The sequence below is a fragment of the Hippoglossus stenolepis genome, chromosome 16, assembly GCF_022539355.2.
Source record: "Hippoglossus stenolepis isolate QCI-W04-F060 chromosome 16, HSTE1.2, whole genome shotgun sequence".
Taxonomy (NCBI): Eukaryota; Metazoa; Chordata; class Actinopteri; order Pleuronectiformes; family Pleuronectidae; genus Hippoglossus; species Hippoglossus stenolepis.
The window spans coordinates 12,527,987-12,545,914 of NC_061498.1; the positions used below are offsets into that span (position 1 = coordinate 12,527,987).

Here is a 17,928-nt window from a genome sequence, read left to right on the forward strand (position 1 = left end):
GGAGTCTAACGAGTTCAAATTTACATACAATCTTTATTCAAGGTCATAGACATCTCTCAAAGGTATAACCCAATAAACAGCAACACAGGAATTTACAATTCAAGGACAAATAATTCACTGTTACGATAACATATCGAAGGTGTTTCGCCTCTGAAGATAACTTTTCACCAACCTGTTGCCTTCAAGTCCGGCTGGCAGACCACAAACCATATACTCATTAACAATATTTCTATATTATATATACCTCAAACTAAACATGTCCATGTCAGCACTGATATTCTGTTCACAGTCTGATGTCAATGAGGCCTTTGACCTCTTTTCTTTTTCTCCATTATGACCAGTTTATGAAATGCAGTTTTTTTAGGACAAGAAAACTATGAAAATACTACACTGAGCATTTTCCTACTAAAATATCTTTGTTAAATTTGAAAATCACAAAAATAAATTAATCTACTCAACCAATACTGACCAGATTGAATGTCTATGGACAACATACGGACATCTTTAATACTTTGAATAAACACAGACAGCTGTACGTATATATGCTGTGTGTGTATGAGAGACAGTGTGTTTTCCTTACATGAAGCAAAACAATTGTTTTTCATGTTATATATCAACCCCCACACATTGATAAAGATTTACTTCTGTATTGTGATGTAAAATTGATCTTTTAATATATAATTTCAGCTTCATAAGATCATATTATAGTTTTTGTAAACATTTGCACTGTAATGAACATGAAATATAATCGTGTCATTTATAATATTTAAGTCATATGATGTACTGTTGAAATGGACGAGATAGAGAGGGATTTCTCAGGAATACTAACATATTCTGTCTAGAATATCTTAAAAACGGTATTAAACATATAGGGGAATGATGGTCTTAAAGGATTCCTCGCTTCTGTTTGCTAAAGACATATTTCTTGAACACCTGAACGATCCCTGTAACGCAGCACACTCTCCAGGCATAGATATGTTTGTTTTGTTTTTTTTGCGTGCTTTTAACTCGCAGCTCCACAGGGTAACGACAAAGCACGACACAAGCAGCTACTGTAAAGATACATCGCTATCAAAATGCTGTCGGTGTTAAGATTTTGGTGCTAAGTTCTCACTACTTGCTACAGTGTTTCTTCTCTACTCTACATATTACTACTTTTGTGATCCTGTTGTTTTGTCCGTAAGGTGTCTCTCCATAATAAAACTAGCTTCTTTCATTAACGGCTCCCCCAAAGGCCAGAATGTGCATTATTCTTTTTTTTGTGAATGCTAGCAGGCGGCGTGTTTACACATTGTAAACTTGAAGCTACATTTTCAACAGTAAGGGCCAGTTTCCTAGACAGGACTTAAACCTAAAGTTAAGACTTAGGTGGCATTTTAAACCAGACTGATGGCTTTCATAGATATAGCTTCGAATTTTCCTGCATTTAATTCAGTCTACTAATGCCAAGTTGAGGCTTCACGACTTTCTTCTTCAACGGATCACTGTGAAGTTCACAAAACACGACTTGCTGTCTTGTCATCGTGAGTTCATACTATACAACCAAGGAAGAAACAGTTTTTAGCCTTGTTTGTCCACGGTTTTGTTTAGTTAAAATTCCAGATACTTCAAAAAGTCCGGTTTTTAAAAACACAATTAACTATTCTAGATTTAAGCCTTCTCCTGGTTTAATTAAAATTCTCCCCAGGAAACAAACCCTTTAGACTAGCTACAATATTAAATAATATTAGCTTGATAGGTCACCGCTACTATGAGAATCAAATCTCTAATATTACGATAAATCAGAGATTTTTTTGAGTAGTTTTGTTTCTCAATGTTCATCACAAGGTGAAAATTCGATTAGAGGTTGTGTTTTTCTGCAGTAACATGAAAGTCGTAACCTTTCAGTCTGCGACACACAGCTTCAGAGGACTGGAGAGAGCCGGGCGATGAGAGCTGCTGTGGGAGCCAGGTCTTGTAATTATTCCCACACTGACACACAAACTTGATGGCTGTTTCCAGAACTGTCTGAATGCTACATAAGCTCACTCGCTGCAATTAGCATCATAAACATTGTTGACTCACTGGTGTCAGAAGGAACAATCTTCCCACCACTACTGTAGCACTGTCTTTGGCCTCTTCACTGACCCATCATAAGCTTTTTGAAAAGTGGAATGAACCCGAGCTGTGGCGTGTGTGTGCCACGCAGCCCCTTCAGCCTCCCTGCTGCCATCACACCGGCCCGAAAACACCAACCCTCAGAATAAAGTGAATCCCCCCCAAAGCTACTTGTTGTTCCTCAATGATTCCCTTCACCTACAATAGGTACTACAGGATTTCTTTCACATCCTAAATAAGCTTTTTATGCATTTTATCCCCACAGTGTTTGTGAAGAATGGTGAAAAGTCTCGACACCTGTTAAACTCCCCTGCAACTGGTGAGGTATAGATTTAAACTCTGACTGGATACTATTGGATATGTAAGCTACTTCCACAAAATAGTTCTGAAATGTTAAATCTATCATATCAAAGATTATACAACAAAGATAACATTACTTCATTACAAAAAATATAGACTAGCAACATTTAGGATCAACTATCCATTCAATTCTAAAATATAGCTGAAATGAGACAGCATAGGGTTGCACAGTGACAGGATGTTCATTTTCCCAGTAAGAAAACATCCTTGTTTTCCATTTTTTCTCTTCTCATTTTGGTATAATTACTGAACAAACAATAACATTGGAGAATAAAAATCAAATATTGTAAACATCGTACCAGTACAAAAGCACAGGTTGCAAGACGAGGTCAGAAAACACCGATGCAGGCAGCGCTGACGGCTTCTACTCCTCCTCCATCGACTTCTCAATCTCCTTCAGCCTGCGGACAAACTCCTGAGCCTCCCTGTCTCCGATGCGCGCTTCCAGCATCCTCATGATTGGCTTCTCTGGAGGGGAGAGCAAACAGATGAGAGTAGTTCTTACACCTGACACAAATACCACTAGATTAAATGGCTTTTCATGTTGTATTGGAGAAGTAATTGGAAACCCTGACCTACACCCTCTGGTCTCCAAAGAAGCCAATATTATGTTTGTGTAAAAGAAAGAAAGAAAACATTCTGATATGGCCTGGAGCTATATGTACCACTGGGTTTACTGCGAGACAGGTGCAAAATGACCGGCTGGACACTCTTGCCGGCAGGTGAGGCGTTCGGTCTCCCTGGCCAGCAGAAGTCGCTGAGAGGAGCCATAGCTTCGCCGGCGAAGTCGTTGGTGGAGAGCCAGTCATAGTCCATCACAGTGAAGGTCAAACAGGCAAACCTGTGTCTGTACTGCTCAGGACTGACGTGGCTGGAAGAGACAGGAACCAAATCAATCAGGTTCATAGATGTGGAACATACCTTCGCCAGTCCCCTTAAAAAAACTCTTGGGTCTGGCCCAAAGTTAATACACTGTTATACATCCCCTAAACATGCCTGATTTTTGTCATCAAGATCCATGAATTATTCTTTAAACAAAAAGAAGCGAAATATGTAAATTCCTGTATCAGCCCCTGATCCGGATCCGCATCAAAATGTTTAAGGATTCTTCCTCGACCCATATCGCACCCTTCCCCCAAGTTTTTTGGTACCATCTGGTAATTTTTGAGAAGTAATAATCACTGACGAAAACATAACCTCCTTGGCGGAAATAATTTAATAGATAAACATTACTCACAAGTAAAAGAGTTCATCAAACACTGGGTGCAGGGTCTTGAGCTTCACTTGCGTGCGTTGACTCTTGGCCATAGGGAAGAGGTGGTGGGGACAGAGCTCCACTATGACGAATGGGTCGCTCAGACCTAGTGACGACCAGAACACTAGAGTGAAAACCCAACTTCAAAACACCAACCTGTATTTGAGTCAGACGTTTTGTTTTGTTTTACCATTGGCGTCCAGTGCTATGATATCGGCAGCATGCAGAATCTCCACCGTCAGTCTCTGCTCTGGAGCATCATAGTAGCACTTGACACTGATTCGACCGAAACGAGTGTGTTTGAGTGTTTTCTGCAACATTGAGTACATGTTATAATACTTGCAACATATAAAAGAATATACAATTTACACATTTCTTACCAGAAGACTAATCAAATCATGAAGGTATCATTGTAATCACTCCTTTGTATTCAGCAACTCTACATGCACATTAAAGTACTTCAGGCAATGATGCTGCACTTCTGGCCTTCTTGTGGCCCAGACAAAATGGACCGGATGGCAGTGTGGCAGTGTGGAAGTGTGGGCCACATCTGGGCCAAAACAATGTTGCTATGTGGGTAAAGTGAATGCAATTTAAGACCTATGTCAAGTACGACAGATAAGAAGGAATGTCAGAGTTCATGAATAACACTTACCCATAATTAAAGATAAGGTGAAGTAGCCTGGCAGAAAATAACCCTTAAAAAGCCACCTTATCTCGAAAAACTACAAAGGCAAGTGTACTGTGATAAATTCTGACAGGGGTGTATATACATTGTCAGTTATCAGTTCTGCTCTTGTTTGTAGTTTTTTTTATTATTAAACAAAACAAATTTTAAAGAGTAGAGAAGTAGCCCTTAAATGAACACTAACATAATTAAGACCTACATAAACATATTAAGTATGTAATATCTTAACGTATTTAAGACATCTGAGGCTTCTTAAGACCCTGTAGATACTGTGATGTTAAATCACTTGACAGCATCATCTCTTTAAAGAGCCTGGTAGAAGGGAATTTTACACTCAGAGGCAAAATAACAGAAGACAAAGTGTTGTGCTGTCCAATCGATACTTCTCTGTCCACTCTAGGGCTAAAATGAGACTGTCACCAGGTATGTTCAAACGCACTTGGTGGGAAATCTTCTCCAGATAGTACTGTTCAATCAGCTCGAAGGAGGAACATTTATTCAGCCTGAGCTCCTCGTCCAGGACCTGAAGTGACATGAGGACGGTCAGAAAGGGAAAGAGATAAATGACATGGGAGGTGGAGGCACATAAATCAGACCTGGGCTGATCGATACAAGAAGTCCTACCTTGTAGTCTCCGCTCTTCATGTCTTCCAGGGAAAGACCCTCTCCCTTAGCGTGGAAGAATTGCAACGCGGCCTAAACAAAATGCAAAAAAAGTAAATTGCAAGCTTGTAGCAGCACATTCGAGCCTTTAATTTCTGACATCTCAGCATAGACATGTTGTTAACACAAACAGCATGGGGCCTCTGACAGGAGGAAAATACCAAACTCCAAACGCAGCCCACTCCTGTAACGCTTGCTTCTGATGCAAATCACATCCAAATACACAGCAGCTTCTCCATTGTCATTCATGTGGGAACTCCGCTCAGCACAGAACTACTACCTGGTGACTTTCCAAACATCTAATTTATGCTAATGATGCACGACATACTGAGCTAATTAAAGGATGATGATGATAACAGTGGTGATGATAATCATTACAGGGGTGACACATGTCTACTCTTCTTAGCTGCTGCGCAGTGGGAGAGAAGCTGAGAACAGTCACGAAAGAGTAATTTAAGATGAAAAAAATATTTCACTGAGCACTGACCTCCACTGTGTACTGGAAGCGGTTGTAAAACTCCACCTGCACGCCTCTGTTTTCTGTCACCGCGTCCAGGATCATTCGCAGGAGCAGCTCCCACATGCTTTGGAGAGCTCTGCGAGGCGGCAGAAACAATGACGAGACACCCACAAGTTTGTGTTTACCAGCGCATCCAATTACAACCCTGCACCCCCTCACTCAGCCTTGATAATAGCTTAATAATAATAACTTGTAGCACAAAACATGTTCAAAGGGTGTTATCAATGTTGCAAAGCTCACACATGCCTACACAATTGCAGAATCTCATTTGTTGAGCTGTCACAGCTTTCAACCGATACTTTTAAATGTATAAAAAATCTTATGTAGAGAAGAGGAGACCATAGCTGTGTCTCGGTTCAGGGGCTTAATCCTTCGAAGGCTGCATTTGAAGACCACATGCCTCACAGTGGCGCAAATAGGCTGTCCCACTACGAAGGCTCCTTTAAATGCGGCTGACTAATGCGTCCTTCTATTCCAGAGAAACAAAGGGTCCGACAGGTGGATCCTTCCTGGCCCAACGTACCCCAGGATTCATTGTGTTTCGGTGACAAACCATCTTTCAAAGAGATAATGGTGCCGGCAAGCGGAGGCACGTCCAAGACTTGAGTATCTCGCTTCAACTGAACCAAACAGTTAACGGTACACGTAAAAAAAAAAGAAGGGGCATTTAAGCTTTCACATTGTGTCCAACTTCGGCACTGTTGCTAGGCAACAGCAATAAGGGCGGTAGTTGGTGACCCCGATCACAGAAAGATTTCGTCGTGGAACATTTCGGTTCAGCCTTTGCGGTCGGAGACCCATGAAGACCTCCTCCTTTATGGGCCTGAAGTAGGACACAGCTAATGAGAGGCATTATGTAGTTTAAGGATATATTTGTCAAGGAGCTGGAGTGACTTAAAGATTTTACTATTTTAAAGCTTTTTGTGGCCTGCCACCTCAGCATCTCAGGCCTTTGCCATCAATGCCCCCAGTCTTTGGAATAGACTGCCTGTGGGCCTCAGATTAACTGGCTCAGTATATAAATGTGTGTGTGTGTGTGTGTAAGATCAAATCATTGACATCTTTAAGGAAAAAGTTGGCCAAAGTCAGAAAATCTACACACTAGTTTTAACAGTTTGATTGCAATATGTAATGTGCAACAACTGCTGTGTTTTCTTTTGTTTCATTTATGATTTAATGATTTGGTGCTGGATGCTTTTGTAATTTGCTTCAACAGATGGAAATGAGCAATTAGACAGCATGTGTCCCAACTATAACCAAGAACAGTTGTGTTAACTGACGTGTACAAAAATAAATGAAGATATTTTTACAGGGAGGAGAAAAGAAGAACTACCTCGTCAGGTTCTCCTTTACAAGGTTTTCAGTGAGGATGCTCATCGTGTCTTGTAAGTACTTCATGAGAGGTGACACAGCCTGGGAGAACGTCACATCAACACATATTACATGTACTGCAGGAAAGATCGCTGTGACAAGAAGGAAGGGTGCAGAAAAAATAAACACTGCCAGAGGCCTTACATCGTCGTTGTTGATGGAGTCAGGAGACAGGCTGATGTGCTGGATGTATCTACGCAGCTCGGGGAGCATCTGCACAGAAATAATCTCTCACACATGTGCACGCTGGTGTATTTGTATACACCGTTGTGCGCATATGGTATCCCAACATGCAGCAATGGATCATAAAAAGGACTAATTTAACTGAAACCCATTATTGTCATTTTGCATTTGGAATTTTTTTTTAATGCAGCGTGAAATACTTCTGTTTTCACATTTATAGTAGGATCAAATATATAAAACACCCATGTATCCAAATGTACTGTATATATATTTTTTACTCTAATTTATAACACCTTTTATACATCTCTTGAAGTCACTGCTTGTGGAAACCTCACACCATCAAGGTATAAGGCATAGAAATTGTGACAAATTGCTGCAGGTCTCACATGTTCAAATGTGGCTAAACAGTAAGTGTTTACCTTGTCAGTGAGCAGCGTGATGAGACGCTTGGCCTCTCTCTGCAGGTCCAGGTCCATGTTGAATAGCTGCCCGTTGAGGGCCTTGTAAACCTGATCCTTCCCCTCTGCCCCACAGGACTCCTCCATGGCCCGCTCCACACCTTGCCAGTCCAGGTCTTGGGGCAGGCGACCCAGGAACACGCGCACATGCTCTGTGTTGTTCAGGGCGATGCAGAGCTAGTGGAAAGCGAGGAGGAGCCGAAGAGGAGAGACAGAGGGTAGAGGTGGAGAAACAAAAGAAGGAAAAGAAGCAGGGCTACAGAGAAGTGGAGGGATGGGGTGCGAATGTGAATGATCATATGAACAGATCGTAAACAAATCTGTTCCCCAGTTTAGCCCTTTGCGTTGCCAGGGAGAACTCTCGCTGACATTTACTTCCCACGTCATCGTGCTCCCTCCCCCAGTAGTGTCTACAGGCATTACCTGCACTGTGAAGCTCTTGTTGTCTCGGCCCAGCTGGTTCCTCTCAATCTTGCGTGTTATCATCTCTGAGTAGCACACGGCCTCACTGCAGAAATTCTGTGGCGGATAAAATCACAGTCTTGTTACTACAGGGAAACACCTACTTTTTTTCCCCTTCTATTTTAGGTCTAATTCCATTAAAATATTTTCATTAATCCTGATTATACGTGTTGTGTCTTTTCTGAGTCGTGTTTGTGTGTATGCAGGATGTGAGTCAGGTGTGTGTCAACACTGGAAGTGGCACTCACGTCTGTCAAACGAGTGACAAAGATGAAGGCGCCTGCAGAGTCTGGCCAGGCCAGCTGGAGCCAAATCTCTCGCACCTGGCTGAAGCACGTCGCCACTTCCACGGCGGAGGAGCTGTGTTTGGCCTCCTGCACGGGTTCCAGCTGTTCGCAAAACACATGGAACATGTGCATGAATGAAATGGGCAACATTGTTTTTGAAAACTATGTGAAACATTTGCTTTTTTAAGATTCTGTGGTACTTCAATGCCCCATTTAGCATGTATAAGGTTAACAAAAACAATTATAAGCGCATTATTTTGTAATTTAAAGCCGCTATAAAGACATTTTTAAGTTTATATTATTAATTTGTCAGCTCCTCTGATGAAGTATCCATGACTAGTGTATTAACAGTCCTAACATGTATTCATATATTGTAGTTTTAGTAGATTAAAGCACATCTACATCAACAGTTTTATCCATCTTGTATAAAAAATAGCTTTTACTTTATATGTTTGTAGAATTCATTAATTTTTATGGAATAAAAACCTATACCTGGATATTAAAAAATAATATCAGATCTAAATTATTACATCCACCAAGGAGGATGTTTTTCACCACAACACTAGGTGGAATGATGCAGTATGGGTCAGGGAAGAACCCATAACATTTTTTTATGGATCTGGATCAGGGGGCAGATCGAGGAATTTTGTTTCTCTTTCTTTAACATTGTGAGTTAAGAGACCTTATTTCTCAGGCATACAATTTACTGAACGCCATTCTAATTTTCATTTGCATCATTTCAAGTGCAGGTGTCTCTTACTTGGTCTGTTTCCACTGCTTTACGGATCCTGTCGCAAGATCTGTCGTGAATGATCTGCAGCCACTTATGAATCGAGGACTTGAACCAGTTATGGAAGACCGTCAAGGCCAACATTTTAGCGTCCCTGTCAGAGAAGAACACATACCTTTTTTATTTGTTGTGAAAAATCCAAGGCTGAGTTTTCAACTTCCTGCTGACATTTCAAACAAATGACCAACAGACAGAGCCTTTTAAGCTGCTATGTGAACAGTCATTAGTTGAAACTGATAACTCACTTGAGTGGAAGAAACTCCCGAAAGCCTTTGAGGATTTTCAAGGACATGAAGAGCTCAAAGATGGTCTCTCCCATTGTTTGAGTCAGCTTGGAGCTCTCCTGCTCCAGGGTCCCACACACTCGCTCCATTGCTACATTTACGTCATCAGCTACCTGAAGGTCGAAAGAATTTAACTGTGTTCGAGTATGATGTGTCAAAGTAACAAAAAATACAGTGTGGTGGAATATATTTTTGACTTTTCACATACCTGCTTCTCCAGCTGTCTGTATGATATGCTGAAGAAATCTACTTTCACAGCACTGTGAGAATAAAAAACTAAAGTTGAAATGGCCATAGTCCAACAATGCAAATCATGTTTCTATGGCAGGGAGCAGAATAAGTTTTATTGAATTTACAGTATTGTTATTCACCTGTAGAAGAGTTTGTTGTAGATCTTCTGGGCCCTCTGTATGTCTGCAACCACAGCATCCACCACCTGAACCAGCTTCTTCAGCTGCTCTTCCAGGGTCTACATTAAAACAATTATACAATCAGCATCCTGTATATCAATTCAGTTCAAAGGCACGGTCACTACATTTTGGGTGAACTATCCCTTTAACATTAATCAGTTTAAACTTACCCCATCCTCTGGTTTATAACGGGCAATTAAGCTCTCGTACCACTCAGTGGCTCCTTTCTGTTGAAATAATTACACAAATTAAGAAGATTAGAAGGATTAATTAAGTATGTTTGTATAATCAAAGCCTATGAATTTGTTGAACACATATAACAGCAGCATAACAAGCATCTAGTTTTCCTGCTTTATCACAAACACAACAGCAACAGCAATATAGTACATTATTGCACTTGGTAGAGATACGCATCGTGTCACCCTTACTTTCATAACATGCTGCAATAAGAACCATCTGCGATAGGACATTTATTTATAGTGCAGCACATCTCCACATGGAGGGTTGAATATGTTAATTGTAAAATCTAATGTCAAATATAATGTTTTTTAAAATTGCATATTCCATTGTTACCTTTACAGCGGTAGTGATGTCCAGATGCAGTTCATTTCGAAGAGGACACACGGTCTTAAACGCCCGCATGTTTTGCATGTAGCCAATCCCCCTGGCATACACAGACAGGAAGGAGCATTACAAGCCAATAACCAAGGTCATGTTGATGCTGCTTTCACGTCATACACCAACATATTATTTTTAGAATTGAATAAGGACAAAAATAGCTAGAATATTGCAAAGGTATTTCAACTTTAATTATTGTATTTACTATATAAAGCATGTCTGAATGCTGTGAGCTACAATATACTTGTGGGCTCAGACTTTTTCATGGGGACCCCACAACTCCTATTAGGGCTAGGGTCCCCACAAAGTGAGGCATGCAAGAATGTAGGTGTGTTTCTGAGAGGTCAAGACGATCTTCTTCGAGTTATCGATCACTGGGCAGAGCTTGATTTCTCCAGCAGCATGTGTCTTCAGTAATTAGCTGATGTTACTGGCTGGCATTTGTGTATCTTCAATGCATCATTAATTTGGTGAATTTTCTGCTCAAACGTCAATTTTTTTTGTTTGAAGGTGAGGACAAAAGATGGTGATTTCAGTTGATCCAGAGTAGGGTATCTCAAAATCAAATTTTGCACAGACTATCCATGGTCTCCCATGGATTGTTTATACATTTTCCCTTGGTCCTCACATTGTACATGACAATGTGTCTTGAAAATGAATGTATGGATTTCCAGGATTTCATGTTCCCCAGAGGATGAATGCATATGATTTTTGTGATTTTCCCTGATCTAAAAGTCTCACACATACATTTTATTGGTGGAATGGAAGCATTATATGATTTAGAGAATAAAGTAAAAATATATACATAGTTTCTCATGACCAAAATATGTATAGTGTTAAGCCAGGAACAAATCTTTAACATCTCCTTTGATATGAGACATTTTTCAGCATTGCTGCTCGAGTAAGTAGCAACAGTGCTTCCACCACACAGTGTGACTAACTGGCTGTATTTTCTCGGTGTTTGTTGGTGTGAGAGGTTGAGCGTGTCCTAATATGGCAACAAGGGCGGGTGCGTGATGTGATGGCAGTGTGACTTTACCTCAGCATGAGCTCGTAGCGCGTAATGGCAGCAGCACTGGTGCAGGGGAAAACCTGACGCATGTTCTTCATCAGGCACAGGCAGTGCTCTGTGTACAGCCTGAAGCTGTCTGACAGCTGCCTCTCCTGGACACAGGAAGGGCCCTCAGTTATAGCTTCAAGTACACTGGCTGCGAGGCATTTTTGGCCAAACCAAAAACCTTGATGAATGTCAGTGACGAGCTGAGCTAATGAGGTGACTGTTTCCACATGATGAAAGGTGTGTTCCTACTGTGAGGCCAATGGCAGACAAACATACCAGGTCTCCCCTCACAGCGGGAGGGTCCCAATCTGCATCGATGGTCCTCAAGAGGCGCAGCAGCAGGGAGTAGCACACCCTCTGGGTCCGGTGGTGGCTGCTGTAGCACTGCCAGCGACTGTGTTAAAAAAAACAAAAAAAAAACAAAGTATTTACCTTTTGCTTGATGCTGAGGGTAACATATCTGATTTGATCAATTTTATTCCTCCATTAACACTCACATAATGGCCTGTTGGAGAGGTGACAGATCAGTCTGCACAGCATGGTGAGTGAGCACCGTCCATCCTGGAGGACCAACCTGTCCGTTCCAGTTGTACGGCTCCTTCTGGAATCATATGTGGATGTGGAAGATTATCAAGTCATTTCACTCATCACATCTATTCAGTGATTCATACATCAAGAACTTTGGTTTATTTTAGAATGTGGCACGTAATCAAGAAATACAAAATATAAACATAAATGTAAACTATAACTACCTCCAATAAGTGGTGTATGTTTTCATTGCTGTTTGTGTGCAGGATTACATAAAAACGACTGAAAGGATTTTATTGTGGAACGCATTCACTTTAGGAGCTGATTCAAATAATGGGGCAGATTCACAATTTATTTTCACTTTCTTTAACATAGTGAGATATAAGGTATTTCTTTCTAGTTACAGTACATTAGAACAAAAAAATCATATATATTTTCTTACAAATGTAGAGTTGAAGAAGGTGATACATAACAATATGAAATTCACTATATGTCTATAGAAAGTATGTCCTGTCTTCTACTATTTAGATTTTACACTGGAAATGTCCTTGCAGTTAAAACAAAGCCTAAGAATTTCTAATCCAATTTTCGACCCCTGGAGGCCATGCTGTTTGTGTTTTGTCCCAGATGAAAGGCAAATCAACTGATTAGATAAGGCTATCTTTAAGCTCAAGTGCTTTTAACACAAAAATAGCAAATTAAAGTGATTCAATGATTCATAGGTTTTTTGTTAGAGTAGGTCATGGCAAAAAAAAACTAAAACACAAATAGCTTTAGACTGTTTGATAAAATCTGGAGGAGACTCACCTTAACATTAGCATGTTCATACTCCACAATCTGACTCAGCAGTTTCTTGTGAATAGAAACATTAGAATCCTTCTTGGACAAAGTTGTGTCTCTCTGATGGATTGAAAAAAAAAACAACCATTAACATTAAAAGTCGCAGGCTATCATTATCTACACTAAAGAAGATTTTACACAAACCTGGTTGGTGAAGAGCTTCAGCATCAGGTGACATTCTCCCTGAACTTTAGACGCACTCGACCGAGGCTCCAGCTTGAACCACGTGTCGTAGCCGACAACAGGAATCTCCTGCAAGAGGGACAGCAGCCTTAATCATTGGCACAGGCACACTTCCAGGGACAGCCATGTTTGAATCCTTCAGTCTAATTGAGGTCGTGCTAGATTTGTCACAGCAGCTCGGCACCTCTGACTAGTGAGAGTTAGTTTGGAAGTTCTCCCACTTTGAACACTCACGTTCAGAGGGATGTTAATGCATCCGAGGAAGTCATCGGCGTTATCCTCGGAACCCGATGATGCAGATCCATCGGCACGCATGGACTTGGCAATCTGCTTGAAATACCTGACAAGAGAGAAGCAACAGGCATGGAAAAGTTTCTCTTGCTTGTCTCTGGTTGAGTCCCTAGTATAGTTATAATCAAAGAGTTTCATTTTTTTAGGCATTTAGCTAATGCTTTTATCTGCAAGGACTTACAATTAGAGCGACAGCAAAATACGTTTCATTTTCTAATGAAAGACAGTTTTTTTGTTGAAATGAAAATTGCACATTTTCCACCACAGCATTAGGACCTTTTGTCCCTCGGCTATTATTGGCAATCTCAGGTTTTCATTAGACAGTTGTGCCATTTACTGATCTCTCTATGACATGCCTGAACTCTGTGTTCTCTGTGTGCACAGCTTTATTGTCAGTGGGCTTTCCTATATGTCAGTCTCTATTTAAGGTTAAAGGCCAAAAACCAAATGATCTCTTAATTAACCAAGAGGATGGTGTCAGGTTTTCAGTCTCTTCATTTATGAAGTGCAACATTTCACTTGAATCACATGGAAATTACCCTTTGATTGGGAGGTTGAATGATTCATCATTTGACTGCCACAAAGTTATTTGGATGAATCAATGAATCACCAACTTATATAAAGTAAACTTGTGAACCAGCTGCCCTACAGCCCTTAGATAAGTTTAGATTGATCATAATTCAGGATCAAACAATACAAGTTTCCTCTACCTGCCCATTCCTCTAAGTCCACTGACTTCATTGAGCTTCTTGCAGGCTTCAGCTACAGACACGTCATCGTCGTGATCCCTGAAGAAGAAGAGTCACATGTCAGATGTTATTATTACAGCATCTCATTTCGGGGAGGAACACGTTTCGTTATCTTTGTAACAATTAACGGAACCGAGAGGTGACGTTCTGCAATCAAGACCCATTGTAGCTGAAGAAAAGCATCAGCCAACTTCCAATTTAGAGCTGAGACATCAAGATTAAAAGACAACTGAATCTTTATAGTGATAATGTTCACACTCAAGGACATTACGGATAAAAGTGTAACCAGAAACAGTATTTGATCAAGAATTAATTCAATGTTATTGCAAAATAAAAAAATAAAAATGTTGAAAATACCTTTTGAAAATACTTGAGATTGTGTTAAAGACATTTATTGGATGTTACCCGTTATGCATAAAAGAAATCTAAGCAAATTTAACAATAATCTAACACAATATAAAATGTGTTTGTCCCTCTGGGATGGTGATGTATGAGGAATTCAAGGTGTCGTCCGTGCACAAATCTTACCATATGTCCAGATGTAAAAGGTCATTGTGAGCATCATCTATTTCACTGTAAGAATAAGAATCTCCATGAGTAAACACCAACAATAAACACCTTTCATGGTCCTTACACAGAGTCAGAAACGTGTTGCACTGTTCACGTAACTGACAGCATCGGGTGTTAAATGTGAAACTGTGAATCCCTTGTGTCACACATATAGTATCACCACGTCCTGCACATGGTTAAAAGGTTAAACGGCTGCACTCACAACACAAAGTGCTCGTCCCACACCGGGTTGAGAGTCTCTGGTTTAACCTCTGTCACGTGGATACACCTGGCGGGTAGCACCTCCTTGGTGCTGGAGCGCTTCTCCAGTTTCTCCTTCCTCTTCCTGAAGCTGAACTTTCTCTCCTTCTTCTCCTCCACCTCCCGGGGGCTCTGGCCCACCAGGATTCCCAGCATGCAGTAGGGGTCACTGTAACCTGGCAGGCCACAGTGTGACACAAAGAAAAGGTCAGCACACATGTGAAAGGGATGATTATGTTACGGCAGCAAGAAGATGGACGCCGACACAGTTACAATAAGGGTTTTTTTTGGGGGGGGGGGAGTGCTTGTCAATCAGACAAGCTCAGTGTCCTCTTTTAAAGTGATTTTCATTAATCCATTGTCTCCAGCATTAACTTGTTTCCACTTGTAATCACACAGCATGCATTTTCTGTTATAATGTCTGTGAAGCACAGAAATTTTATTATTGTTATTATTATTAATAGCCTTGCGGCAGAATCAGTAATAATTATCTTGTTGTGTATATTATACATGTGTCCAAAATATTACACTTCAATTTCATTTTATTCAGCTTCTGATTGATGAGAAAATAATTTTACTAAACGAAAAAAATACTTTTATAGAAGAAATGAAACCTCTTAAAAATCTAAATATATGGAAATAAACAGAATATGCTGTAAAGTGAATCTTTAAATAGGAAAGCCCAGGCATTTCCCACTTTAGGGTTAAGTCATAAGAAATAAACTTAATCATCCACTCTGAAACTGATTTTGAGAAACTTTCATTTCTTTTCATCATGACACTAGAAAAAGTTCATAAGAACCTTGATTTTGTTCCAATCATGCATTTTATTATCTCTACAATATAATTTGTGTTATTACTGCAAAGTGCAATTATCTGACGCTATTGCTATGATTTGCTGAAGAATCTATAGTGTTGGGTGGCAGGAGGTGAATCACTTGAAGATTTATTGAGTGAGCGCCATTTATAAACTTATCAATCCACCATTGTTGCAGGATAAAGCACATTTCATTTTGTTTTCCCATCAGTTACGTCTTATTTAATGCTTGAAATATCTCACCATTCGCGTCCTTGGCCATCAGACTCTTTGCTTTCAAAACAGAAACTCTCAAGGAAAAACTGGCTCGCTGTGGAAAAAGGAATTTACAGGCTGTTCAGTGAGAAACAAGGTCACACAGTGAGTACATTACAGTGCATTCCCCTAACGTGATGCTCTTGTGACTATTTAAGTAAATATCAGCGTGCATTACTTAATGAATGTACAAATCTATTCTGCTTTGCTTTACCAGGTCACTTACAGCTTTGTGAGTCAAAAAGCAGGAAAAGTCGGCAGTAAGAGCGAAGGCAGCATAACTGTAGATAATGTTTACACGGCCAAACATTTTCAATAAGCTATACAGTTCTTAACAGATACATCTGCAAAGTCCCTGGCAGTCAAGTGCAGGTCTTATATACATCAAGACTCCAAGGGCATTATAATGTACTCCAACTGTGGCTCCAGATCTGAAGGCTCTCACCTTATTACTACCGCATATATCTGAATATATCAGAGGATGCACTGAAACTGTGGCTCCACAACCAATGTGTAAGTGATGTTTTCTAAATCTGCACTTTATTTACTTTATTATTACTTTATTAACTCAAGATTATAACTGGAGCTGATTGACATTTACCATGAATCACACCGATATTTTAGATCCCAGCAAAAAGCAGTATTATATTGACAATGATGTTGGAATTCAGAAATGTAGGAGTATTTTTTTCTATTGTTCCAGGCACCAGTTGATTTCCATTCATTTCTCTAGTGCAGCATATTGAAATCTATCAGGAGACTCTTTGCTTTGAGAAAATTAGCTTGATTCCTGTAATCAATGTCACCATTACAGTTTCAATGTAATATTAAATTCGTTTCAAATTCAAAGATGAACAAAAAACAACACTAATGTGGACTTAACTCAAATAAATTAAGAGCGTATTACAACACCTAAAATTAACCTCTTTTTTTCAACTGCAAATATCTAGAGAGTCATATGTCTAATCAATAACTTGAGTCATATCTCAATTATGTAGCACAGAATGGGAATTTACATTTGTACCCCAAGTTCTCCCACAAGCACAAAAGCTGATGAACAAGTGTGAATTTCCATGCCAGCAGTATGGATGAACATTTATATGTTCCTCTTCGCCCATATCGAACACCTTGTAGAGACGACCAGACACCAGAAGACAAGGGTTATTATATATCTGTATTGGCATGATGGAAACACTCTGCTTTCTCAGAGCCAAAAATAATTCAGACATGTACTGACAAAAATCCTATCAAAGGTCAGTGAAATTCCTTTATGAAATCATTGGATCCGAACACACGCTCTTCACACCTTGAAGAAAGAAGCCATGAGAGGCTAAGAATCCTTAGCATGACATCCGAATGAAGGGGATATCACGGCTGAATATCAGGACTTGCTGTGACTCTGCTTTGATGTTTAATCGGTTTAGTGGCGAGGACATCTGCTCAGAGTTGTACAGCAGCACAACAAATAAGACTGTGAGGGTCTGTGAACAGTGTGCTGGATGGATGGATAGATTAGATAGATATATAGAGAGATAAAATATATAGATAGATGGATTGATTGATTAGATGGATACTAATATAGATAGATAGATTAGATAGATAAAATATAGGATAGGTAGGATCGATGGATAGGATATATAGTATAGATGGATATATAAATAGATATAATAGATAGATCAAATAGATTAGATAAATAAGATGGATAGGATAGATGGATAGCTACCTTGAGCATGTACGTAAACAGTTCTTCGTCACTTTTCACGTGTTCTGCCGAATGCACTCCGACACGGTTGACCACGGTGTACACAGCCTCCTCATACAGCAGGTCCAGCTACATGAAAACACGCTCCACTTAATAACAGCCCTTCAAAAATAAAAGCTCATGTTCTTGTTACTTCATGCTTTCTGCTCTGCTGCACATCAGAGGCAGGGATGAAAAAAAAAACACC

General features: G+C 40.0%; 1 protein-coding gene across 1 annotated transcript in view; it reads right to left on the bottom strand.

Moving 5' to 3' along the window:
• Positions 1-147: 147 nt before the first annotated feature.
• Positions 148-17,928, bottom strand: part of baiap3 (BAI1 associated protein 3) — a 37,450-nt gene continuing 19,669 nt past the window's right edge. Inside the window, exons 5-34 of the mRNA XM_047343876.1 lie at positions 17,703-17,810; positions 17,074-17,106; positions 15,968-16,034; positions 14,870-15,083; positions 14,626-14,670; positions 14,059-14,136; positions 13,292-13,397; positions 13,019-13,126; positions 12,842-12,934; positions 12,004-12,107; positions 11,783-11,900; positions 11,486-11,610; positions 10,402-10,492; positions 9,999-10,055; positions 9,790-9,887; positions 9,627-9,678; positions 9,380-9,531; positions 9,105-9,228; positions 8,306-8,446; positions 8,019-8,114; positions 7,557-7,772; positions 7,099-7,167; positions 6,917-6,996; positions 5,551-5,659; positions 5,025-5,096; positions 4,840-4,923; positions 3,903-4,023; positions 3,695-3,818; positions 3,123-3,328; positions 148-2,925 (exon numbers count right to left, since the gene is read on the bottom strand). Of these exons, the coding sequence (XP_047199832.1) occupies positions 2,822-2,925; positions 3,123-3,328; positions 3,695-3,818; positions 3,903-4,023; positions 4,840-4,923; positions 5,025-5,096; positions 5,551-5,659; positions 6,917-6,996; positions 7,099-7,167; positions 7,557-7,772; positions 8,019-8,114; positions 8,306-8,446; positions 9,105-9,228; positions 9,380-9,531; positions 9,627-9,678; positions 9,790-9,887; positions 9,999-10,055; positions 10,402-10,492; positions 11,486-11,610; positions 11,783-11,900; positions 12,004-12,107; positions 12,842-12,934; positions 13,019-13,126; positions 13,292-13,397; positions 14,059-14,136; positions 14,626-14,670; positions 14,870-15,083; positions 15,968-16,034; positions 17,074-17,106; positions 17,703-17,810 (3,195 nt within the window). The 3' untranslated portion in view covers positions 148-2,821. The remainder of the gene's footprint in view (positions 2,926-3,122; positions 3,329-3,694; positions 3,819-3,902; positions 4,024-4,839; positions 4,924-5,024; positions 5,097-5,550; positions 5,660-6,916; positions 6,997-7,098; positions 7,168-7,556; positions 7,773-8,018; positions 8,115-8,305; positions 8,447-9,104; positions 9,229-9,379; positions 9,532-9,626; positions 9,679-9,789; positions 9,888-9,998; positions 10,056-10,401; positions 10,493-11,485; positions 11,611-11,782; positions 11,901-12,003; positions 12,108-12,841; positions 12,935-13,018; positions 13,127-13,291; positions 13,398-14,058; positions 14,137-14,625; positions 14,671-14,869; positions 15,084-15,967; positions 16,035-17,073; positions 17,107-17,702; positions 17,811-17,928) is intronic.